Source organism: Mustela nivalis (genome assembly GCF_964662115.1).
Source record: "Mustela nivalis genome assembly, chromosome: 4".
In the NCBI taxonomy this organism is placed as follows: domain Eukaryota; kingdom Metazoa; phylum Chordata; class Mammalia; order Carnivora; family Mustelidae; genus Mustela; species Mustela nivalis.
This window is the reverse complement of record NC_139023.1, coordinates 161,571,217-161,597,185: the sequence shown is the minus strand read 5'-3', so window position 1 is coordinate 161,597,185 and position 25,969 is coordinate 161,571,217. Positions and strand designations below refer to the sequence as shown.

The following is a 25,969-nucleotide window of genomic DNA, read 5'->3' as shown; positions in this document are numbered from 1 at the left end:
GGCGTCATCCCTCTAAAGATGCTGGATTTGTGTTACTGAACTTGTCAGGGAGGAGAGCTCGGTCGAGGCGGAAGCAGTGGCTCCTCACGAAGGGAATAAGAAAAATGAGACATTTTACTTATTAGATGCCACAAGGCTACATATATTGAGAACCAGGATGTCTGAGAAGGATGCTGGCCGCCATTGGCAGACAGCTGGGGAGAGGAGGGACGTTTCTGTGCCGGGAGCTCATTTTTGGGACCTCTTCACTATTCACAGAGGGGAAGGCAGGCCCCCACCATGGGCTGGCAGGCGAGGCTGGTGAGGCGTAGGGGGCCATGTAACTCTCCTCCTCTTCCTATATCCCCTAGATCATTCTGAACTTCACGTCCATGGATCTGTATCGCAGCCGCCTGTGCTGGTATGACTACGTGGAGGTCCGGGACGGCTTCTGGAGGAAGGCGCCCCTCCGAGGTAACGCAGGAGCCCACCCCCTCCCCCGCCTCCTCTGTGGCTGTGGCATTGTATGATTTGCAAATATCATCTCCCATTCAGTGAATTGCTTTTTTATCTTGTTGACAGTTTCCCTCACTATGCAAAAGCTTTCGGTTTGATGTGGCTAATTCCTTCTTAAGAACTACTTAAATCACAGTCTCTTCATCCTCTGCTGAAATCCAAAGGCTGGCCAAGGGTGATCTGGCCACCCTAGTGTGGGAGCCAAGAGTCCTGGCAGAACTAGTGCCTTCTAGCTCTATCATGAAGTCCCTTTCCCAATCTGGACCTCTGAGTCCTCTGTACGGGCTTCTGGGCCTCCTGCCGGGGTGATGCTCAGTGTGTGGGTCACGAAGTCATACAAGTGGACACAGGGAGATAGACAGGCACAGCTCCCCAGCTCCAGGCCCTCCTCCTCATCTGGGCACTCTCAGAGGCTCCATTTTCTCTCTCTGCAAGGTCTGGCTTAAGGGTGCCCACAGGGTAGCCTGGCACACTGTGGGGGCTCCCCACCTGGAATAGTGGCCTTCACTTGTTTGCACAGGATACTTTGTCCCTTGTTGGTGAGGGGAGTGGTGAGTAAGCGGGGGTGGGGGGTGAGTATTCAGAAGCACGGGACAGAAGATGCTTTAATGGCATGGAGTTAGGGCTAAGAGAGGCTTTTCCTTCAAGCCTGAGGAGCTGTGTGAATTCTCCTCCAATCTGGGCATGCTCCTAAGTTGCCCAGGACCGCCCATTAGCGTTAGAACCTTCGTTCCACAGCCTGGCCTGAAGCAGGCTGATGAATCATTGCTATCCACCTCTTTCTGATATTCAAATACTTCTCATTAGTCACCCAAAGCGGCTGTCATTACAACACTGCCTCCTGCAGACGTGGAAGCGTTTCCAAGAGTCCACTTACTTTCTCGTAACTTGCATTCCTAGGTCAGCACCCTCTGGCCCTTGCCGAAGGTTGGGCAACACCCAATCTTATTTGGAACACACGGGTCATCCCTCGTTGATTCTTGATTACCAAGAATTCCACAAATGACCATCCCCACCTGCTGACACGGCTTCTTGTCAGGGTTTATTTCAAAGGGGACATTTTCTGACCCAGTCCCTGGATTCTAGGATTTCCTTGGGGTCCTCTGACATCTCTTGCATTTGGTCAGATGAAAACATTAGTAATGTCCAAAGAAAACTGTGTTCATTCTTGGTGATTACTTGTTTGCATGGAGAACAAATGAGAACATGGCGGTCACATGTTCCTTTAAAAAAAGTAAATAAAACACAGATACAGCTGGTTAGCGTGAGGAGCCCCTTTCCTCCCTGAACTCATATTCCATCCCACAGGTGCACAGAACCCTCTAGAAGTCTAGTACTCTCTGGCTCTTCAAGGCCATGCTAGGTCCTGGACTAGACTCAGGCCAGCTGCAGGGTCTTAGGAATTCTTGCCAAGTGCAGAGCAGGGCCAGAGCCCCTGAGCCCCCTGCAGCAGCAGGACTGGCTTCCTGGAGCAGGGAGGTGAGAACGACCTGCTTCAGGCCTCACTGCCCTCTGTCCACACTGTCTGCACAGGCCGCTTCTGTGGGGGCAAACTACCCGAGCCTATTGTCTCCACCGACAGCCGCCTCTGGGTGGAGTTCCGCAGCAGCAGCAACTGGGTCGGGAAGGGCTTCTTTGCCGTCTATGAAGGTACTGAGGAAGAGTGGCAGGAGGAGTCAGATACGGGGTCCCCGGGCATCCCAGAACAGCTTGCTCCTGGCACCCCAGGGGCAAGGTTGAGCGCCCATGAGGGAGGAAGCTGAGATCCTGGTGGGATTGGCCAGGCCCCGGGGGCACTGAGAAGAGGGGAGGCCCATGGGAAGGTCTGGCGGAGAGGGAGAGAGGGGCTCTTGAGTTGGGCAGAGCATCCTAACTGACCTCGCTCCGTGTCCCTGAAGCCATCTGTGGGGGAGATGTGAAAAAGGACAATGGCCACATCCAGTCACCCAATTACCCTGATGACTACCGGCCCAGCAAGGTCTGCATCTGGCGGATCCAGGTGTCTGAAGGCTTCCACGTGGGCCTCACCTTCCAGTCCTTCGAGGTAGGTCAGAGACCCTTCAGGCACACCTCTTCATGGGCTTCCAGGTGTTGGGCCTGGCAACCACCCCTCCCCCTGCTGACTGAGCCCCAACCCTCAGATCGAGCGCCACGACAGCTGTGCCTACGACTACCTGGAGGTGCGCGATGGGCACAGCGAGAGCAGCACCCTCATCGGACGCTACTGTGGCTACGAGAAGCCCGACGACATCAAGAGCACGTCCAGCCGCCTCTGGCTCAAGTTCGTCTCTGACGGATCCATTAACAAAGCCGGCTTTGCTGTCAACTTCTTCAAAGGTGCTCCCTCCTATTCGCCACGCAGCCCAGCCCCCGCGGCGGATCCAGCCCCTTCATTCCTTTTGCTAGTGTTTAAAATTGTCTGGTGTTGTGTGGTTGGAAGCCTTTGCGTGAGATCTGCCCTGTGTCCACAGGTCAAAACGTGCTCAACAGCTTGCTCATCTTGCTTGACTGACCCTTTATGCGGGTTGATCAGCAACTCCCGTCTCCCCCTCCCCCAGCCTCTGGCAACATCATTCCACTCCATCTCTTCGTACTTATTTCTTGGACTTGACTATTTTAGACAGCTCACGTAAGTGGAATCCTGCAGTTCTCTGTCTGCCACTGGCTTCTTTTACTCAACAGAATGTCCTTAAGGGGCATCTGGGTGACTCAGTGGGGTAGGCATCTGTCTCTTGATTTTGGCTCAGGTCCTGGAATGAAGCCCCGAGTCAATGTGGAGTCTGCTTGAGATTCTCTCTCTCCCCCTCCCTCCGCCCTTTCCCCCACTCGTGCTCTCTCTCTTTCTTTCTCTCTCAAATAATCTTAAAAAAAGATAATGTCCTTAAGATTCATCCATACTGTATATGGCAGAATTTCCTTCCTTTTTTAAGGCTGAATAGTATTCCACAGTGTGTCCAGAACACATTTTTTAAATTGAAGGATACTATGGTGAGTGCTATTAAGTGCGTAAACCTGGTGATTCACAGACCTGTACCTCTGGGACTAAAAATTTTTAATAAAAAATTAAAATTTTTTTAAAAATTAAAAAAAAAGAAATTGAAGGATAATTGACATACCATATCCTATTAGTTTCAAGCATTCAGCATAGTGATTCAACATTTATGTACATTACAAAATGGTCACCATAGTGAGTCTAGTTATCGTCTGTCCCCTTACAAAGTCGTTACCATCTTATGGACTATACCCTACACTGTACGTTACATCCCCCGTCTTCATTTATTTTATAGCTGGAAAACTGTATGTCTTAATCCCCTTCACCTTGTTCATCTCTCTTGTTCATCTCTCCAGTCCCTCCCCTCTGGCACCCATCAGTTTGTTCTCTGTGTCTATGAGTCTGTCTCTGTTCTGTGTTGTTTGTTCATTTGTTTTGTTTTTAGGCTGCACGTCTAAGTGAAAACACAAGGCATTTGTCTTTCTCTGTCTAGCTTATTTCACCTAGTATGAATTCACTTATTCCATGGTATCACAAATGGCAAGGTTTCATCCTTCCCATGGTTGAATGATATTCCCCTGAATGGCTCTCCCCAATCTTCTTTATCCATTGATCTATCAGTGGACCCTTCGGGTGTTTCCATAGCTTTGCCGTTGTAAATCACATCTCAGTGGGCAGGGGGGTGCGTGTATCTCTTCGAATCGCTGTTTCATCTTCTTTGGATAAATACCCAAAAGTGGAATTGCCGGATCATATGGTATTTCTATTTTTAACTGCTTGAGGAACCTCCATACTGTTTTCCACAGTGGCTGCACCAATTTGCATTCCCACCCACAGTGCAGAAGGGTTCCCGTTTCTCCACTCCTCCACCAACACTTGTTATTCTTATCTTTCTGATACTACCCATTCTGACAGGCGTGAGGTGGTAGAGCTCAATGTGGTCTTGATTTGCATTTCCTTGACGATGAGTGATGTTGAGCATCTTTTCATGTGTCTCTTGGCCATCTGGATGTCTTCTTTGGAGAAATATCTGTCCAGATCTTCTGACCATTTTTCAATCAATTGTTTGTTTGTTTGTTTGTTTTAAATATTGAGTTTTATGAGTTCTTTATATATTTTGGATATGAACCACTTATTACATATGGCATTGGTAAATATCTTCTCCCGTTAAGCTGCCTTCTCATTTTATTGAAGGTTACTTTCACTGTGCAAAAGCCTTCAAATTTGACATCATCGCATTTATTTATTTTGCTTTCATTGTCCTTGTCTGAAGAGACAGAGCCCCCCAAAATATGACTATGACCAGTGTCTGAGAGCTTACTGCCTGTGTTCTCTTCTAGGAGTTTTATGATTTCAGGACTTATATTTAAGGCTTTAACCCATTTTTAGTTTCTTTCTGTGTATAGTTAGAATGTCCAGTAGCATTCTTTGGCATGTAGGCTTCCAGTCTGTCTATTTATTAAAGAGACTCTCGGGGGGCACCTGGGTGGCTCATTACGTTAAGCCTCTGCCTTAGGCTCAGGTCATGATCTCAGGGTCCTGGGATCAAGCCCCGCTCCATCTGCTCCCCGCTCTCTGCTCGGCAAGGAGCCTGCCTCCCCCTCTCTCTGACTGACTCTCTGCCTACTTGTGTTCTCTCTCTCTCTCTCTCTCTCAAATAAATAAATAAATAAATCTTTAAAAAAAAAAAAAAGAGAGAGAGAGAGAGACTCTCAGGGTACCTGGGTGGTTAAGTCGGTTAGGCATCTACCTTCAGCTCCGGTCATGACCCCGGGGTCCTGGGATCGAGTCTCACATCAGGTTCCCTGCTCAGCGGGGAGCCTGCTTCTTCCTCTCCCTCTGCCTGCCTCTCTCCCTGTTTGTGCTCTCTCTCACTCAGTCTCTCAAATGAATAAACCAAATCTTTAAAAAAAAAAAAAAGAAAAGAAAGAGAGAGAGACTGTCTTTTCCCCATTGTATATTCTTGCCTCCTTTGTCATAGGATAATTGACTATATAATCATGGGTTGTTGTTTTTTTTCCTGGACACTCTATTCTCTTCCATTGATCTAGTTTTCTATTTTTGTGCCAGTACCATACTGTTTTGATTGACTGATTTTTTTTTAAGAGTTGATTGATTTGATTTTGATTATAGCTTTGTAGCAGAGTTTGGATTATGGGAGCATGCTACCTCCAGCTTTGTTCTTTCTCAAGATTGCTTTGACTGTTCAGAATTTTTTGTGGTTCCGAACAGATTTCAGGATCATGTGCTATGCTCTGTGAAAAATGGCATATTGATGGGGATTGGGTCAGATCTGTAGATTGCTTTGAGTGGTATGGATGTTGCAACAGTGTTACTTCTTCCCATCCCGTACCACATTTTCTTTTTCCTTATCTGTTGGTGGATATTTAGGCTGTTTCTACATCTTGGCTCTTATGATATTGCTGTGGTGACTTCACACATTCTTTATTCAGCCATTCGACACACAGGCTCTAGGAAGGGTGCATAGACCTTGGTGCCCTGCCCTTGAACTTATGGCCTAACTGCGGAGAAAATGTGAATTCCAGCGAAAAACTGCATATCTCATTGAGTAAACGACAAAGTTATGTAAAAGTAGTTGACGCATGGTAGGTGCTCAGCTATGAACTGAAATAATAACTCAAGAGTGAGTCCAGAAGTTTATATGGAAGAGATGCCAATGAGGCCCAGAGGCAGGGAGTGATGTAGAAGCTTGGGGAGGAAGCCGGACAGTGTGGAGATGTCTTTCCCGGTGTCACAGGGGGCCAGTAATCCATCTGAACCTCATTTCCTCACCTGTAAAATGGGGATAGTAAGAGCCCCTCCATCACAGGTCATGTCAGGAATAAAGGAGAAAGGAGGAAATAGCACTTACCCAGGGAATGGCACAGAAGAGGGACCAGTCCATGGTGGCGGCCACCAGCCCAGCCACTGTGGGAGGCTCTGGGGGGTCCACCTGTCCCCTCTTTAGGTCACTACCTGTTCCTTCGGGGCTCTCAGGAATAGGATCACCTGGGGACTGAGAGGGTGCAGGGTGGGGCAGGGAGGTCCACAGCCTCAGAGCTCTGAGTGGCCCACAGCCTGCTGCCACCCCCTACAATGGGGCTGGAGGTGGTCGCAGGAAGCCTGAGGGAACCCAGACTTGACTCACAAGCAGAGGGCAGGAGAAGAGACCCAGGTCCCAGCCTGGCAGTCATTGTCCCCCTTTCCTTCCAACCGGCAGAGGTGGACGAGTGCTCGCGCCCCAACCGTGGGGGCTGTGAGCAGCGGTGTCTCAACACATTGGGCAGCTATAAGTGTAGCTGTGACCCTGGGTACGAGCTAGCTCCAGACAAGCGCCGCTGTGAGGGTGAGTGTCCCCTGCCCAACCCATGTGAAACTGCCCCTATGACCCCAGCCCTCTAGCCAAGATCTCTCCTGCTCTTGGACACTCCCCTCCCCTGCGAAGCTAGAACTCCCTAGCACGTTCTTCACTACTGGTGGACAAGGAAGTCCCCCAGAACACACTAAGTGGATACACTCTGGGTTGTTCTTTTTTTTTTTTTTTCTTTTTTCTCATTTTTATTCTTTTAAAATGCTGATCTTGACTGGCTGACTCATTTCGTCACCCTCCAGAAGGTCATGATCCCCAGTTTGGAAACCACTGTCCTCAGACATGCACTGATTTTTTTTTTTTTTTTTTTTGGCATGTCCCGATACCCTGCCTAGGTGAAAGCTGGTGAAAGCACTCCCCGCCAGCTGCCTCCAGCTCCACCCGGTCCTGCCAGGCGGGCTTCTCTCTACCCGCCTCACCAGGCTTCCGGTCCCCCATGCCCACCACCCAGCCTTCCCTGAGCCCCTCACCCCCCTCCTCCTTCTCAGCAGATGTCCTGGCCGTTCTGTTGTTGAGAAGGTAGAAGTGTTCACACACACAGCTCCTGAGTTCCTCATACTCTGAAGATACCCTCCTTTCCCTGCCTGCTTCCCTCCCGCTCCTGACAGAAGCCCCAGGGCTGCAGGGAATCCAAGAACCCCAGCTCCCTCACCGGTCTCTGGCCCCAACCTAGAGTGGGGGCTCCTGGCGGGTGATGGCACCTCTCTTGTCCCCCCCCCCCCCAGCTGCCTGTGGTGGATTTCTCACCAAGCTCAATGGCTCCATCACCAGCCCGGGCTGGCCCAAGGAGTACCCCCCTAACAAAAACTGCATCTGGCAACTGGTGGCCCCGACCCAGTACCGCATCTCCCTGCAGTTCGACTTCTTCGAGACAGAGGGCAATGACGTAAGTGCCCACGGGGCTGAGGAGATGCAGGAAGGTCTGAGGCGTGGGAGCCGGCTTCTGTCCCTATAAAAGAAATACCCAAAGAACGTAGAGGAGGAGGGACTGCTCCCAATTCTAGGAAGCAGGGGAGGCTGGAGGAGGAGGGCTTGAAGGCCAGGGCACACAGGTGGTGGTGTGGAGCGAGGCAAGACTTGGGGCTTGTGTGGAGAGCTCGAGAGGATCCAGTGGGGCTGACTTGGCACCCTCTTTGAGTTATTAGATTCTGTAAAGTGGGTGACTGAAGACAAAGGGACCCTCAGAACAGGGAGCCTTCCCAGGTAGGGGTGGTCAGGAGAGACTTCCTGGAGGAGGCAGGCCTGGAGCTGCACTGCCCTGCAGGTGTGCAAGTACGACTTTGTGGAAGTGCGCAGTGGGCTCACAGCTGACTCCAAGCTACATGGCAAGTTCTGCGGCTCCGAGAAGCCCGAGGTCATCACGTCCCAGTACAACAACATGCGCGTGGAGTTCAAATCTGACAACACAGTTTCCAAAAAGGGCTTCAAGGCCCACTTCTTCTCAGGTAACCCGGACTCCCCAGCTCTGAGCCCGCCCCCACCGTCCCTGCCACTATACCCCTGCATTTTCTAGCCCTCCCAGTTGCCAGGTCAGCAGGCTTTGTCCCCTGTTCCCCCCACTAGCCCTCCACCACCAGGCCAGCCCCTCCCTTCCAGAACCCTAATACTCCCAAATCCTCTGGGATTTGGAGCCAGCCTGAGGATGGGCAAGACATAGGCATGCAGAAATTAAAGGAGAGGGCTTTCCAGGAATCAGGAGCCATCATGCCGAGGCCCCAGAGATGGCAGGCCCTGGGAACAGGGAGTTCATCGTGGCCAGAGAACACAGGGTACATGTAGAGGAGAAAGGTCTTTGACTTGGACTATGTGGGGCAGGTGATCTGGGGGCGACCACATTTCTAATCAGAACCTACACATGCCAAAAGGGTTCATGCCGGGACCTTCAGAAAAGATGAGGAGCCTCCCTCTCTTCCAGGCCAAAGACTTCCCACTTGTCCTCAGCCCTCCGGTGGGGGACTCAGATCTAACCGACATACGTTTACTAAGAGCTGTCCCACATAAGGCTTGGGATCAGGTCCTTTTGGTGGCTTCATCTTTGGGTGGCCAGAAAGGTAGTCTCTGAGCAAGGCCTCCAGGGGTCCCAAGGGACCCTTCCCCTGCTTTACTCATCTCTCTGTGCTTCATCCTGGGGTGAGGGTGATGGTCTTTCAGAGGCAGTTGGGCCTGGGACATAGACAGCGTTGGGTGGGGACTCCATGAAATTGAGTAGGGGGAGTGGGAAGCAGAGGGAGTGGCTGGAGCGGCTGGTTTTCTGTGGGAGTGGCCCAGGGATCCTGATCCCCAGCAGGCCTGGTGGGCCGGGCATGGGTGGCAGGAAGGCAGGAAGCCACTGGCCGAGTCCATGCTGCCTTCCTTCTCCCCTCCTTTGCCCAGGGTCCTGCAACCTCGAGCCCCTACATTGTGGTCCTTCACCCCTGCCTGCCCCACCTGATGCCATGCCCTGCCCCTGTGCCCTGGTCCCTGCTTTGGCACTGCCAGCCATCCTGCTCTGCTTACCAGCCCCTGCCCCGCTGCTTGCTCGGACCCCTCCCCATGCAACACGAATCCTTTTCTTCCCTATGCCCACCTGGAAATCCTACAGGGTGCTCACCTGAGGGCTGAGGGGAGGTAATACCTACTCAGGGATGGGCTTGGTCCTGGGGAAGCCATTACCTGCTTACTCTCGTCTCTTCCTGCCCTTCTGTCGCTCCGGTCTTGGAGGGGGGAAGGAGACCAACACCAGCACATCCATCAGGCCTAGAGCCCAGGGCTTTCCACCCCCGGGTATTGCCCTACCCTGGCATGACACTGGGCCAGCCGCCCCTCAGCCCCGCATGGACATGCGCACACACACACACCTGCACACCCGCGCACACATGTGATGCCCTGCGGCACAAGAAACCTGCAGAAGACCCGCACTGGTGGGCATCAAGGTTGAGCCCTCAGGGCGTGGGGCATCTGACTCTGGCTCCCCAGGAGGGGGGCTCTTTGGACTTTTGGGACACCCAGCGAGGAGACCCTAAGCCAAGAAGGAGAAGAAAGAGCCTGAAGACCTTCAGTCTGACCCCAGCCACCTTCTGGGGCATTTGGCACTGGAGGGTGAGTGCCCTCTCCTTGTCCGGGACCGTGTCCACCCCCACCCCCGCTCCTGCCCCTCCTGCACCCTGCTCCCCTAGCTCCGAGGGAGGCTGCCACACGCCCACTCCCACCAGCGTCCAAGCCCCGGCCCAGGACACTGTGGCAGGCCTTCCTCGGGACTCACTTTTCTATCACTTGTCTGTTCAACCACCCATTAACCCACGTAGTCATTCACGGGCAAGTATTTCTTCTACCCCTCCTATGTGCCAGTCACCGTGCTAGGTAGGCATTTAAGGTACATATATGAGGAAGGCGTGCAGATCAAGATGTTTCTGAGAACTCTTTGCTCAGTTCATGAGCTGGGAGCCCTGAAGCTCCCGGTATAGTCACAGGCAAACCCCCAAGACAAGTTGTATGTGCCCCTCCCCACCACCTTCCTGCGGGAGGGGTGGGGTGTGCCCCAAAGGCAGCTTCCACAGGACCCTCAGCCGGGGTCCCTGGTGAGGTTCTGAGGCAGAGCTCTGCGAGGGACTTGTGGACTCTACCTCTTGACCCTGAGTTCCCACGGGCCCCCAGGGGTCTGGCCTACATGAGCATGGAGTGCAGAAGCAGGGTGCCTGTCCTCAGCCCCTCTGCTGATGGAGACCAGGAACAGGGCTCCCTTTGTCAAGGACCCCATTTGAATGGCAGGGGGCATCTTTCTACCTCGCAGTTCCCCTCTGGAATTCTGAGTGTCCATCCAGTCTACACACCTTCTCCGAATGCCTGCTTCTGTGCCAGGCACACAGTCCCCAGAGTGAGCTCAGACAGACTGGAGAATATGTGGGTGGCCTGAACCAGGTGTTTCTCTGTGTGTTAGTGCGCGTGGGTGTGCGCGTGGTGGAGCGCCTGGGGGAGTTGACCTGAGCTTGAGAAGCTGCGTGTGTGAGAGAACTTGAGACACCCCCCCCCCCATCTACCAAAGAGCCTGTGATCTCTGCACGTGTGTGTCTTTGCACCCATGTGCTGGCCCCTGAGTGCCTGTGTCCACACCTGTGCCTCTGTGTCGGCGCCCGTGCACGCCTCCTCACACAGGCGGGGGAGTGAGGAGTGAGGTGGATGGCTGGTGATGTGCGTGCACCGGGTAGCCGTGTCTGCCTGTGTATCCTGGGACCTTGTGCTCACGTCCCCGCGTGTCCGTGTCTCTGCTGCCGTGTAGGGACAGCACATCCCTGGGGGCATCCTGCGTCTGGCAGCACGTGGGTATGAGTGTGCACAGTGCAGGCTGCAGGGCCAAATGAGATGGCGGGGCTCTAGGCCAGGCGCCCCCCTTCTGTGGGCGGCTCCCCTCTAGCAGAGATCTGTCTCTCTCCTCCCCCAATCTGCGGCCCCAACCACTGGGGACCCAAACCACTTGATACTCCTGGATCTGTCCTTCACCAGCTCCCCCTCTCACCTCCTCCACAACAACCCCAAACCCCTCCAGGCCCTCTTTCTGCCACAGGCTTTCTCCCACTCTGTCCCCGTTGCTGTGCCCCTTCCCACCTGCTGCTCCTCCTTGAGCTGGCTGCCCGGACATGGCTGTCCTGCATGCATCTCCCACTGCCATCCCGCAGCGCCCTGTGACTCCACCTCTGAGGCCGGGCTGCTATTCACAGCTCGCCCTCCCTGGTCCCTGCCCTTCACCCCCACCCCTTGGTCCCTTTTCTCCTTCTCTCTCTCGTTTCAGAAAAGAGGCCGGCTCTGCAGCCCCCTCGGGGACGCCCCCACCAGCTCAAATTCCGAGTGCAGAAAAGAAACCGGACCCCCCAGTGAGGCCTGCCAGGCCTCCCGGACCCTTTGTTACTCAGGAACCTCCTCACCTTGGACGGAATGGGATGGGGGCTTCAGTGCCCGCCCACCCCCCACCTCCGCTCGGCCATTCCGGCCTGCCCTCCTTCTGGCCGGACAGAACTGGTGCTCTCCTCTCCCCCTGTCCCCCCTCCCATGGACAGGGGATCTTCCCCGCTCCCACCCCTCTCATTTTGATGGTGTCTGTGACATTTTCTGTTGTGAAGTAAAAGAGGGACCCCTGCGTCCTGCTCCTTTCTCTTGCAGTCTGCTTGTCCGTGTGTCTGTTTTTTCACTTGTCCGTCTGTCCAGTAAGCAGGTAATGGTAGAGGGTGCCCACGTTGGTCAGCTCCAGTCCCCAGCACTCCGTCCACCCCACTTCTACTTTCTCTCCCCACAGCTGGGCCACTCTGCTGGCTCTGCTGGAGGCACCGCCTGGGACCCCACCACCACCACCACCACCGCCATCGCCACCATGGCCTGGGCACCCCGGGGGGAGGAAGCCCAGCCAGCCTCCTGCTGCCCCTGGGGCAACCACCCAGCCCTTGGCCCTGCACAGACCTGGGCCCCGCCTTGCTTGCTCCCCTGCAGACAAGGACGAGTGCTCCAAGGATAACGGTGGCTGCCAGCAAGACTGCATCAACACGTTCGGCAGCTACGAGTGCCAGTGTCGCAGCGGTTTCGTCCTCCACGACAACAAGCACGACTGCAAGGAAGGTGAGCACTGCTGGGGCAGCCCCCCCAGAAGTCCCAGGGCAGGGCCCACCTAGAGCGCAGGGACTGGAGGCCAGGGCCCAGGAGGCTAGGGGTGCCACCACCATCTGGCTCCGGTCGACTCAAGGACATGAGTGTGGCCTCTGAGGTCACCTTGTTCGGCCTCCCACCAGGTCCGCAGACTCCCCACACACACTTCCATCTCTCCTTGTGCCCAACAGGAGGGGAGGGGCTCACGCCCATCCCCGAACTCCATCCTGAGAGTGATCTGGTTGTTGGTTCTTAAAATCCATGTCCCAGATGGCATGGCAGTTAAGGGCAGGGACTGCCTGGCCCAGCCCTGCCGCTTGGCCAGCCACACACCCTCGAGGGCCTCCCTTTGCTCCCGCGGGACAGCTAGGTGGTCACAGAGCCACTTCCTCAGGGCACGGAGCTCACAGCAAGCACAACTACATATTTCAACCATATGGGTCATGCTTCAGACCCCCAGGGGACACTCAGAACAGGGTCACTGCCTCCCAGACACTGAAGCAGATATTTGAAAACAGCTCTCATATCATCACCAATATCATCCAGTACTTCTGTGGCCACGACATAGCATTGGCCTTCCAAGTCATTAATTCTGTTGTGTCCCCTGCCTGCTGGGGACACTATCCCAGCAGCACAATGCAGACTCGGCTCTGCCACCGAATGTCTGCGTGACTCTGGGTGAATCACTTCTCCTCTCTGAGCTTCAGGTTCCTTATTCATGAGATGATCAAACAGTGGACCCTACCTTGGCGCATGCTGTGTTTTATAGATCTCGCTTAAGCACCTAGCCCAGTGCCTGGCAAATGCCTCTTCTCACTGTCAACCAAGGTACAGACAAATAAACTTCTGGCTAAGACAAACAGAACTGAAGCACTCCACAGTGACCCAATGGGTGTTCCAGAGCTTCCAACCCCATCCCTTCAGGCTCTCCAAATATGGAATTCCTGACTCACAGGGCCTCCACATCTTTTAGCTGGAGGGGACCTTATTTCTAGGCTGTCCAAAGTGCACTCCCTCCCCCCATCTTTCTGTGCTGTGTGAAAAAGCGTTCATCAACACCAACACGGTAGCTGGGAGAGGGTTTATGCTTCTGGACGGATAGCCTGGGCCTCATGCTGAGTCACTTCAGAAGCACTCAGCGGCCTTACTGACATGCTAGGCAAATTACAGGTCAGTAGTTCCTGAGTGCTGTGCAGAGTTTGGCAGGGGGGTTAAGGGGGGGTCCCTCTGCCCCCGAGGAGGTTGCGGTCTAGCTGGGAGAGAAGTGGGCCTACACAGAGAAGTTGGAAGGCGAGCTAGCGTAGAAATGGGGGATGGCAGCGAGTGTGGCTGTGGGGAACCACAAAAGGCTGATGGGGGCTCCACCTGCTTCCATGAGGGCCTCTGCACAGCCCGCTTGCTGCTCCCAGAGCCTCGTGGCTGTGCTTCCGTCCTGCTAGCTGCTGACCATAGGCACCTGCCTGTCCCTTTCTCCTCCCCAGCCCGCCATGCACCATCTGCCTGTTTTCCCCGGGGGGATCTGTCAGATTGGATGATAATAAATAACGAGCACCAGCTCTTCCATTTGTGGGGAGGCCATGGTCTCAGAAGCACACGTCAGGTTGCAATGGATGGAGCAGCCATAAGTAGTGAGAAGGGGGTGACAGCAAGTGCTCTTGAAGGTCGACTGACAAGAAGAGGAGAAAGGATAGGCAGCAGCTGGAGGGGATCATAGGGCCATGGGAGAGCGGTTTCCGGGTGGGGCAGAGCTTTAGGAAGGTGCACAGCCTGGCAGAGCTGGCACAGGGAGTGAGGGTGGGTAATCTGCAGTATAAGCATCCCCAGCTGGTGAGCCCCAGTTCACAGAAGGAGAGACACCTTCTTAGAGATGAGGAAAAGGGAAGGTGAGTTTGCAGGTAGGGGCCAGGAAGTTGAAGTGGTTCCTATCTGAGGCCCTGATTTTCTCCAGGAGACAGGAGGTGAGCTGTTCGTCCAGGTGGGAGGGGCTGGGGGTTGAGAGGGCTGAGGGTTTGGAGCCGCTGTTGAGGAGGTGAGAAGGTGAGAGGCAGAGCTGGTGAAGGACAACTCCAAGAGTATCAAGTGGTTTGGGTCTCCAGTGGTTGAGGCCACAGTTGAGGTTCTCCAAGATGACATAGTAGGGCAGCCAGGGTGATCGGCCCCATGGTCCAGCCAGATAGGGAAGTAAATTAAGTCAACCAAGGAGGAAATATTGGGAGAATCCAGAAGGATAGAGGCCATGGAGCGTTCTCTTAAAGCCGAAGAAGCAGTGAAGGGACAGTGAGGGCCTGAGCACCCTAGAAGAACAGGGGGTAGTCACAGAGAGATCATATTTGTAGCATGAGGAGATGGTGGGTGATGGCAAGGCCCAGGGTAAGGTCATAAGCAAGCCCCCCTTGAGAGGAAGAAGATAAGCACCAGGAAAGCTGAGAAGATCAGAGACAGAGAGACCAGCCCTAGGATGGCCTCAGGAGTGGGTAGAGAACTGAGTCAGGTACCAATGTCTGCTGCGATTGTGGAGGTGTGGCAAGTCAGAGGATGACAGCATCACGGAGGGCAGAGGGGGTGTGGCCGATGGCCTCTGAGACCCAGGGATCTGCACAGGGGCATCTGTGAGGGTGGCTTCCATGGATGCTTCCAGGTAGGGCCCCGCATGGAAGCAAGCAGCTTATTTCTCTAGCCCTGGGTACCAGAAGAGAAAGAAGTCATGCGAACCTTCCATCCAGGGGCAGATGAGGAAAAAGAGAAAGAAGCAAAGAGGGCAGGAGGGAAGGGCTTTGTTTCTTCCTTCACAGGAGGAATTGGAGCCCTGGGGTCCTTGCTGATCCTCTTCCTCTCACTTCCCCATAGCCGGCTGTGACCACAAGGTGACATCCACCAGTGGTACCATCACCAGCCCCAACTGGCCTGACAAATACCCCAGCAAGAAGGAGTGCACCTGGGCTATCTCCAGCACTCCCGGCCACCGGGTCAAGTTGGTAAGTCAGCCACACCCCAGCCTGCATGGGCACCCCTGCTCCTGTGTGCCATCCTGCCGCCGCCTGTTTCCTGTCGGCTCCAAAACCCTGAATGACTCAGAGTGACACAGACTGCAGGCTGTTGGCCTGGCTGAGCTCATAGGCTGTCACCCCTCTGAGGATCCTAGTGAGACCCCTGTCAGGTCTGGACATAGGCCCTGTCTTCCATTGCCCCCCCAACCTGGGTCCTCCCTCCTTGCTTCCAGCCGTGCTACCAGCAGTGACCACGTCCCCAGCCTCCAGGAGCTAGGGTAGCTAGATATGGGGCCAGCTTGCTGCCGCCCCTCAGCCACATTCTGAATTTGCTATCCTCCCTCATACCCTTCAGACCTTCGTAGAAATGGACATCGAGTCTCAGCCCGAGTGTGCCTATGACCATCTGGAGGTTTACGATGGGCGGGATGCCAAGGCCCCCGTCCTGGGCCGTTTCTGTGGGAGCAAGAAGCCTGAGCCAGTCTTGGCCACGGGCAGCCGCATGTTCCTACGCTTCTACTCGGACAACTCCGTCCAGAGAAAGGGTTTCCAGGCGTCACACTCCACAGGTGAGGTCGCCTCAGGCCAGGGCACCGGGCAGCCAGTACCCACATGTTGTCGTGTTCAGCAAACATCTGCTGGTGCTGGTCCCAAAGGCAGGCCCAGGCTCGGGAGGCTCCAGGTGGCGGGGGGTGTCGGGGGGTGTGGTAAAGAGCATGTGAAGGCACAGCTGGACCAAGCCTGCGGCCTGGGTGGGGAGAGGCTGTGTTCCAGGGGCCAGGCTGGGGAGCAGAGAGGGAGCATTAAAAGGAGAGTGGGGGAGGTCCCGATTAGGGGCCATGAAGTTGGAAAACAGAGGGCAGTGACTGCAGTGGGTGGGGAACCCAGAGATAGGGAAGGAAGCCCCAGAGTCCCCAACGGTAGGACGCCTGACCATGCAGCAGCCCACCCACATTCCAACCCCCAGAAGTCACCCATTCATTCATCCTACAGATATTTATTAACACATAACATGTTTGAGGTAGTGCTTCAAGTGCTGGTCCCCAAAATGAAGCAAACATCTCGGCCCTGGAGTGGCTTCCTTCATGATCCCTTGTCTGTATATTCAGCAACCCTTTACTGAGCTGTGGCCCCCGCTGCGAGCCTCCGAGGGGCACAGGGCGGTGAATCAGGCAGGAACCCTTCCCCCACCCTCAGCCCAGGAACTCCCAGTCCAGAGGTGAGCCGGGCAGTGCACAGATAACGAGAGCACGAGACAAAACATGATAAGCTCGAGCTGCGAGTGGGAGTTGGTGGGGGGAGGAGCCCAGGCACAGTGGCAACCCCAGGATAACTCGGGATATGTACACGTGGCCAGAGGTCTTCTCGTTTGGCCTGAGCAACAGGTGTATGAGGAGAGGTGCGAGGTGGAAACAGAGCAGCAGCAGAGATAGGCCGGAGCCTAGGCTGGGGAGGCCTGGAACGTCAGAGCAAGGGTATCTGGCGCAGGCTTCACAGGCTCCTTGTGGGTCTTGAGCCCCCTGTTGGGGCATCCCCAGGACCAATGGGTGCACAGCCTCCCCTCCACCCTTGCAATTCAGTTCCTGCTCTGGGGCCCGTCCCACCCCCTCCCCACCCCTCCAGGGAAGCATAAGCACTGGGCCTCCTAGAGGCCAGAGGGCTTCCTAGGGAGAATGGACATAGCTATCCCTGCCAAGCATGCTCTCCTTTGCCCCTCCCAGCAGAGGGTCATGGACTGGAGGCCCGGAACTCTCTCTGGCCCTCAGACCTCTCTGTTTGGCCCACACTGTGTTTTTTAACAATGTGAGCCAACATTTAAAAAATCAAGAGCTTTCACCGAGTATCCAGATGTAGCTCTTCTCTCTGAAGAATGGAAGCTCTGGCAACTAGGGCCCACATTCTTCCACAGCGGCCGTCAGACGGAGCAAATTAGCAATGTCCTCTTCTGACAGGCATGCCTTCCCCAAGCAGCCCGGTGTGTCCCCAGGCCTCTGTGGGCATCGACTTAGAGGTGGAACCCCAGAGCACTTGTCCTGGGCCAGGTCCACACCCACCCACCACCAGCCACGTGGCCCTCCCTGCGGGGTCTCCATCCAGCCGTGCGGGTTCAGCATGGTAAGGTGCAGCACCTGGCGCTCGGCTGGGCTTGGGCACTGGTGGCTGATCTTGCTGTCCTCCCACAGAATGTGGAGGCCAGGTGCGGGCAGAGGTGAAGACAAAGGATCTTTACTCCCACGCCCAGTTTGGCGACAACAACTACCCTGGGGGGGTGGACTGCGAGTGGGTCATCGTGGCGGAGGAAGGCTATGGCGTGGAGCTGGTGTTCCAGACCTTCGAGGTGGAGGAGGAGACAGACTGTGGCTATGACTACATGGAGCTCTTCGATGGCTATGACAGCACAGCCCCCAGACTGGGGCGCTACTGCGGCTCAGGGGTGAGACCCCACCCCCCTCCGCCCCCGTACCCCCACCCACCCCCCAGCACCCATGCGACCTCAGCAGTTGTGGGATACCGAAATGGGTGGTAGCACAGGCCCGGCCCTCTGCAGGAGCCTGGAGACCAGGCCTGGTGGGTGGCTGCTCATGGAGGCCTGCCCTGCCCTGGGCCATCCCCACCCAGGAAATTTGGTCCTTTTTTGGCCAACACTGTGGTTTCTGCAGCCTCTGGGATGGGCCCTGCCCTGACCCAAGCCGGCTCAGGACTGTTTCGTTGGACCTACGGGGTAGCTTGCATCTGGAGAGGAGGCTGGAATTCCCTCTGCCTAACCCCCCCCATCCCTTGTTTCAGTCTCAAGGCAGCTTACCAGGGCCTGGGGTCAGGGGCAGAGGTTTGGGGCAAGAGCCAGGAACCTGAGGCCTGAGCCGAGCTGTGCTCACTAGTCATTCTGGCTGGCCCGTCATCTCTTCCACTGCCAGTTTCTCCCCTTGGTGGGAGGCCAGGTGGTCCCGGAGCCATCGGTGCTATTGTCCAAGCAGATGCTGAGCATTGCTTCCTTGGCCATAAAAATGGCACTTGCAGAGGCAGTGGGCAAAAGCTTGCTCAATGGGATTTTAACCAAGGCCATGGGAAAACCACAAAGGTGGATTTATTTTCCCCTCAGTCAGAGCTTGTGGCTTCTTTCGTTTTTTTCTTTTGGTTTCGTGAATCCTTTCCCCCTTCAGAGAACATCATCTTCCCTCTCCGTTACACACGGGTGAACAAATGGGCACACACACACACCATTACAGGCACATGCACACACCACATACACACACACACCCCATTACACATGGGTCCACACACACCATTACACATGGGCACATGCACTTACCACACACAACCCATTACACATGGGTGCACGCACACACCATTACACAAAGATGCACACACATGATTACACAGGTGTGCACACACACCATTACACATGGGCACATGCACTTACCACACACAACCCACAATACATTGGTACACACATGGACACACACACACCATTACACATGGGTGCATGCATGGGCACATACACACACCATTATACACAGGCACATGCACGCACGCACACACACACACACACACACACACACGCCCTCCTTCCTGTCACCTCCCTGGTCCCTCCCCTCTTTCCTGGTCATGCTCCAGGGCAGCCTGGGCACCAGAGGAAGGGTTAAACTTCCCAGAGCTGCAGCACCCGCTGGGTCCAGCATTAGCCAGCTGAATGTGCCCTTAGGACAGAGCTTCAGCCTATATAGGGCTGGGACAGGGTGAGGAGGTAGGGAGGTGGGGCAGGAGCAGGGCACACAAACCGCCCGCCCCCCACCTGCCTGGCTCACGGCTCTGGAGTCCCCTGGCTGCCAAACCAGCACCCCCTCCCCACTTTGCCCTCTGTAACTCCCTTGATCTGGCACATTCCACTGAGCCACACATCAAATCCGGCGTCCCCAGGTGGCTTCTTTCAGAGACTTCCACCAGGCTGGAGCCAACAGGAGGGAACCTGGGGAAGGAACCCAAGCCCGTCAGGGCTTCCTGGCAAGGTTGTTGGAAATGTCCCCAAGGTTCTCGGAAATGACGCTTTCTATGTCCTGAGAGCCAGGGCATCTGTGTTGATGCTCTGCCGGTAGCTCTCGCTCAGCTCTAAGGCCGCAATGGAGGGGAGGAGGGGCTTGCAGGAGCATGGGAAGTTGACCGTGGCCAGAACTAGGAGAGGACAGGAGGGGAATGGCCACATCCACGCCTGGGGACACAGCTGTCCCATATTCTCCAGGAGACAGCTGAGACAGTGAGAAGACAGACTCTCAGAGGACCCACTCCCTTTACAAAATGCTTTCACAACCCTCCTCTCCTTTGCTCCCCACCCTGAACCACCCGACTGGATCCCCCCCACCCCGCCCTTCTAGGCTTGGAGAGCAGGGAGCTTTTCTCCCATTTGCCCTTGAGGGAAGCAAGGCCCAGAGAGGGCCAGCACCTTGCCTAAGACTTCACAATTAGCTAGTTCATAGCAGTGCTGGGTTTAGCATAAGTGGGAGTCTGAACTGAAAGACAAGTTCCTCGTCCCCTGCTTTCTTCCCTCCTCCAGGAAGCCCCTTAAACTCCTGGTGGCAATAGTCTTCCTCCTGCTTGTCAGTGGGGCTGGAGGAATCTGGTGAATGTCTGGGAGCGCCCACCATCCTTAGAGCAGGGGATCCTAGGGAGGAAAAAACCAGCAGCCTCAGCCTCATGCCCATCCCTTTCCTCTGTCAGCCTCCTGAGGAGGTGTACTCGGCAGGAGACTCTGTCCTGGTGAAATTCCACTCAGATGACACCATCACCAAAAAAGGCTTTCACCTGCGGTACACCAGCACCAAGTTCCAGGACACACTGCACAGCAGGAAATGACCACTGCCTTCCCATGGGGGTGGGGATGGGAGGCCTGCTGCCCTCAGTCACCTGGACTGCACAGTGGGCGGTGGGCAGGAGGTGGGCACCCCGTCCCTGTCCCCCAGGAGTCCCTCAGGTGCCAAGACCTGCAGGCCAAAGGTCCAGGTGAGGCTGTCCTCAGGAGGTGGGGGACCTGGACTCCTTCATGATCCCTTCCTCCCTGCCCCCACCAGAGCAAGGGGGCTAGAGCCAGGGAGCCAGAGCTTTCACTGAGACACTTGAAGTGGCCATTCCTTTCTGGGGGCCTGGCCTGGTTGGGGAGCGCGTCTGTCAGCCCAGCCGCCCATCTTCCCTGCCCTCTCTGAGCGCTCACTGCATTGCCTAGAGGCGGTGGTATATCTTCATTGTAATGTACGTTTCCCACCCCTCCTCCAAACTCCCTTTGGTTTTTTGAAGCCCCCACTTCCCCACTTCCTGGGGTGTGAGTGTCCACAGGAGTCCCACAGGAGCCACAGTGGGGAAATGCAGGGGAGGGGGTGGGGAAACAAGACAGGGCTTCTCTCGGGCCCAGCGGCTGGTCAGCCACACCAGGGCACCCAGACAATAAACTGAAAGTGTTACAGCCAGGATCTTGTGCCAGATGCCGTCTGGGACATGGCGGGGCAGGGGAGGAGGGTGGGGGAAGGGGGCTGTCTCATTCCAGATGTGCAGGCTTGCTGCGTCTGGGACCAGCTGATGGCCAGGACACCTGGCCTCGCTGGCTGCCCATCCATCCCTGAGGGTGTGATTTCACACTCAGGCACACACAAACACAGCCGCCTCGCACACTTCAGCCTGTAGGCGTACAGCATACACGCAGTGCTGATAGCCCTCCCACACAGTGTGAGGAGTGGAACATTCTGTAAAGAGGGTGTGTGGGGGCAGGGACGGGGAGGTATGTAAAAGGGGATGGGCTGGTGTCCATCCTGGTTTTCTGTCTCTGTCTGGGGAAAGGGGTGGGTGGGCTGGAGGGTGTCCTATGGAGCCCACCAGAAGTCAGAACACTGGCATCAGCCAGAACAGGTCCACGAATGGCCATTAAACTCTGCCTTCCTGCAGGTCAAATGCTGAGTGCTGGCCCCTGCAGGTCCTTCTCTTCTCATGGAGACAAGAGCCTGACACTCAGTAGCCACTGAGCAAACATTCCCGCTCCGGCCCCTCTCCCAAGGCTGTGTCTCATCTGGCCTCCTCCTTCCCGCCATTGCCTCCTCCCTCCCCAGCCAGCAGTGAGGTCCAGACCTGTTTCCCAGAGGCCAGGAGGAGAGAAGTCACATCCCTGCACCCTCTATTCAAATGAACCTCTCTCTCCCCTCTCTCTTCACGGATCTCAAGGGCAAAGAAAGCAGGGAGAGGACCCGGGTTCTCCGGCCTGGGCTGGTCACTACCTGGGCTGGTCACTACCGTATCTGAGAGAGAGCCAGGCATCTGGCTCCTGGCCCTGGGGCTCCTTGAGATCCTTCTGTGGGTCTGTAGGTCTTTCACTGGCCTCCAGTGTGCCGCCCCCTCATCCCACCCACTGCTGAGGCACGTGTTGTGCCAGATACTCCCTGGACTGTGGGAGGAGACCTACCCCCAGGCAGCAGCATCGCGTGGTGCACCCCAGATGGGCCCTTTCAGCAGAATGCCATCGTGGAAACCAGACGCATTGCTGGCATCTGATGTGTAGGCAGGACCCTCTCCTTCCAGGAAGCCAGCCTGCTCCCATCACAAGGCTGCAGAGCCCTTGAGGTCCTGTGAGGCAGGGGGTCATGGCCCGAGGGGCTACTGCCTCTTGCTCCAGTGAGGTCACAGCCCAGGACATCATAGCCACCCCTCCCTACCCCCACCTCCTCCGACCTCGCCCCGGAGGCCATGAGTAGAGTGGAAAGGCCCCCAAACTGGCAGCTGCCTGGGCATCTCCCCCAGACACTTTGCCAACCAACAGTTGGCAGAAGAAGTTGAAGAAGCCCCAGTTTCTTCATCCAGCTCCTCCACAGCAGAATTTGTAGTCTGTGGCCACAGCTCTCCTAACGGCCCTCCAGGTTCTTCGGAAGCTCAGAGGACTGTGCTCCCAGGTCATTAGCCACACGTCCAGAAGGAGCCAGGATCCTAAACCCCATGCAGAATTCAGGGCTCCAGCCCACAGAGAGCACCTGGTCCTCCACCCTGAATAAGAGCTCTGGGAACAGCAATGCCACAGGCAGGAGCAGCTCAGGCAGCCACCCCAGGCCCCTGTCCCCAAACTCCATCACTGCCATAGACCCAGACCCTTCTAATGACACAGGGACCGTGCTGGTGGGCCCTCGCCGTCTACCCTGGGCCTGTCTTCAGAGGCTACCGCTGAGTGGTAGAGGCTGCTTGGGACCTGGGTGCAGACCACTGATACATATTCCAGGACTTAATCAGCACGCCTGCCCTCAGAGCTCCACCTACCCTCACCTTCTGGGTTCTAGACTAGGCCAACTCCAGTGCAGCTAGCCACCCAACAGCTGAGCTGACTCCATGTCAAGGGAAGGGACCCTTGCTCCTCCAACTATCTTCAAGTCCCTGAGGGTTCCCTCACTCCTGAGTACATGGCCAGGAGTAGAAGAGCCGAGATGGACCTGCCCTAGACCATGCTCCCAGGTTGAGATTAGCGTACACCATGGACCTTCATGGTCCTGCCTCTGGGAGCACTTTTCTAGCCCACAGGACAACAGCGTTAGCCCGGCGGTCAGGAGATGTGGCTCTGCCATCCTTTGTCCAATGGCGCTGGCCAGCTGTCTCCTCCCTGCAGCCCTTGATCCCCAAGCCTCTCTCCTGTCCCCGGCAACCCTTCCTGCCATGGCTGAGGTGGATTAGAACACCCAGGGCTTAGGCTCCAAGCAGCCCAAGGGTGGGGTTCCTCAGCAGTAAGGGGGTGGGGGAACTCCTAGGGCCAAGTGTGGCTCAACTATAGCAGAAGGAAAGTCACGTGCCCTGCACCACCACCCTTTCCCTTCTCTTTCCTCCTTTTCCCTTCCCCTCCATCTAACCCTATATGATTCTCTTTCTTCAAAAGGTCATAAGCTTGCATGCAAATATAGCCAGTTTCAAACACAGGCTCTACCCTTTGGTGGCTGTGTGCCCCTGGGTGAGTCCTTTAAACTCTCTGAGCCCCAGTTTCTTCATCCAGACACATGGAATGACAACATCTTACAGGGTTTCAAGGAAATAATGAGATGCCCTTAGAAGAGATCCTGATACAGTGCCTGGCAAATAGGAGGCTCTCTGTAAATGGGCCTTCTTTTCCTTCTCTTTGCCAGACAGTTTTCCAGTTCCTGGACTATTCTCTTTCTATGCAAAAAGGAAACTTCTGGGTACACTAGTTTCCAGTCAAGCATTAGAAGCTTAGGGCAGAAGTATTCCTGCCAGAGAAGGCCATGCTTGGCCCACAGCAAGGCGGGGCCTTGTGGGACAGCAGGAGACATTTCTGGCTAGCTGGTAGCCTTTCTGGGCACCTCCCAAGTCACACCCTGTGCTTGACTGTCCCTACACACAGAGCTGATTCTAGAATCTGTGAAAAGATTTGCTGCTCCAGTTTGCAAAAATAGTGTCTGACTTGGGGAGTGGGGAGAGGGCAGCCAGATGTCTTCCTCAGAGAGACACGAGGCCCCCAATAACAGCCTCCTACTGACCAGCCTGCTTCTCCTGCTCCAACCTCCTCCCAGCCCCACAGCCTCCCCTCCCCCACCTCAGGAACATCTGGTTCCAATCTCCTCCAGATGCTGTGGCCAAGCTGTTTTATGGCCAATCACCTCAGCTCAGCTTCCTGAAGGCCTCCCTCCATTTGGGGGAATGGTCCCTCCTCATCCCTTTCCTTGGAACCCCTGCCACCTTTTTTCCTAACATGGAAAAGAGACACATACTAAAACCACACAAAACCATGAGGGTCCTCAGAACTGGCACCTCCCCACCCACTACCTTGGGGAGACTGTCATCCATCCAAGACAAAAAGAAAGATGCCAGCAGAGAGACAGAAACAGACAGTGGGGGACATGAGGGCATGCAACCATGTGTCTCTGTTGGGTTGTCTTTGTATTTGTGCCCCCACAGCAGAACACCCCACTTGTCACCTGAAGGCATCCCTTGGTGGCCACTGCCTCATTTTCCCTCTCTGCCTGTTAGCAGGGCTAAGTCGGGCGGCCCCTCAGCTGGAGAGTGGCAGCTACAGCTCAGGGTCATCCCTTACCTTGTGGCTCTCTGTAGCAGCCAAGTGTGTCTAGGGAGGTGGTGTATGTGTGTGGCACGCACGCGTGCGCTTGCTTGCATGTAGACCGCTCTCCCTCCATTAGGTCAGATTAGAGGGACATGAGCCAGAAAGGACCTCCAGGCGGCCAGATTCCAGCCGGTGCCCTGACCCAGCTCTGACAAGCGCCTCCAGCAACCGGCGAGCAGAGCAGAGCGGCCATCTGGAGAGAGCAAGGAAAGTGGCCCTACCCCCACCCCCACCTCAGTTGGCTGCCTTCATCCCCCACTAAGAGGACACTGGGAGCCAACCTTTCCATTGGCTCCACAAAAGGAAGACTAATCCAGGAAGGATACTGAAAACCCTGCACCCCTGAAGGATTCTGGGGTGGGCTGGGGGTCTCCTGACTAAGAGGAGGGAAGGATGGGCCCTGGAGGTCATTTCCAATCTGCAGAATTCTAGACACCCAGTGTTGCTCACCACTCCTTTAAAAGAAGGCACCTTAGCATTTGTGACTCCACAGCCCCCCCTGGTGTTATTCAAGATCAAGGTGCAGCCTTGATCAGCCAGAAGAGATGTCCAGGAGAGACCCTTTCAAGGGTCATGTGTTGAGACCAGCCTGCCCATGTCGCACTGTTCAGGTGGCTCCTGGCATACACTAGGTGAGGCAGGACAGTGGAATGGGAAGATTCCAGCTTCTGAATCAAATCCAGGCACCATTGCTTACCAGCTGGAAGGCATGGGCAAGCCTTTTAACTTTCTGTGCCTCAGTTTCTTCATCTGTTAAATGGGACTACTACAGCACAGGGCCATTGTAAACACATGAACCGATGTGTGTGAAAGCACCTGGCCAAATGCCTGGCGCATAGCAGGTCCTCCGGAATCCGTCGTTTGCCCTTCAGCTTTCCCCTAGTCCAAGGAGGCTGTGCCCCAAGCTCTGAATGACACATGTTCATTTGGTCCTGAGCCAGTCAGTGTCAGCGAGGTGACTCTAATTTTTCTGGAGCTTTTCTACTCCAGCAGAGGATCATTTTAATAAGTCCATAATAATAGACGCAGAGGTGACTCAGATCTGCAAATGAGGAGCCCTGCTGGGGAGGGGAGAGTTGGGCTCTGGGGGAGGGAAATTCGGCAGCATCTGGGTCTGACGCAGTGGCAGGCTGCTGCATGGGGAAGGGTTCCAAACAGGGGACCTTGGTTATGTCTCCAGACTGCCCCAGGTTCCCCTCTCAGAGGCCTCAGTTTCCCCTTCTGCAAAGTTCAGGGGAATACCAAAAGACCTCCAAAATCCCTTCCAAGCTAGAGATACAGCTCTGCTTTCTGAGCCCTGCCTCCTGCAGCAAGATTTGGAACACCCTCAGAGATGGTTCCAGATGTCTCGTCCTGGGGGACGTCCCTGGGTGAGTTCCTCTGTGACTGTACAACTGCCCACCCCTCCCAGAGCTCACAGAGAGTCAGGC

At 55.4% G+C, this 25,969-nt stretch overlaps 1 protein-coding gene across 3 annotated transcripts in view; it reads left to right on the top strand.

The window, feature by feature from the left end:
• BMP1 (bone morphogenetic protein 1) overlaps positions 1–20,911 on the top strand; it is a 42,261-nt gene extending 21,350 nt beyond the window's left edge. For 2 of the 3 annotated variants that reach the window (XM_082729276.1, XM_082729277.1), the window contains 12 exons: positions 351–453; positions 2,029–2,145; positions 2,394–2,539; positions 2,637–2,832; positions 6,708–6,833; positions 7,583–7,743; positions 8,122–8,302; positions 12,315–12,440; positions 15,315–15,442; positions 15,810–16,023; positions 17,638–17,888; positions 20,168–20,911. In XM_082729276.1, the coding sequence (XP_082585402.1) occupies positions 351–453; positions 2,029–2,145; positions 2,394–2,539; positions 2,637–2,832; positions 6,708–6,833; positions 7,583–7,743; positions 8,122–8,302; positions 12,315–12,440; positions 15,315–15,442; positions 15,810–16,023; positions 17,638–17,888; positions 20,168–20,302 (1,884 nt within the window). In that variant the 3' untranslated portion in view covers positions 20,303–20,911. Of the gene's footprint in view, positions 1–350; positions 454–2,028; positions 2,146–2,393; positions 2,540–2,636; positions 2,833–6,707; positions 6,834–7,582; positions 7,744–8,121; positions 8,303–11,622; positions 11,990–12,314; positions 12,441–15,314; positions 15,443–15,809; positions 16,024–17,637; positions 17,889–20,167 lie in introns of those variants that run through there. The other variant, XM_082729278.1, reaches the window with a different exon arrangement.
• Positions 20,912–25,969: the final 5,058 nt, after the last annotated feature.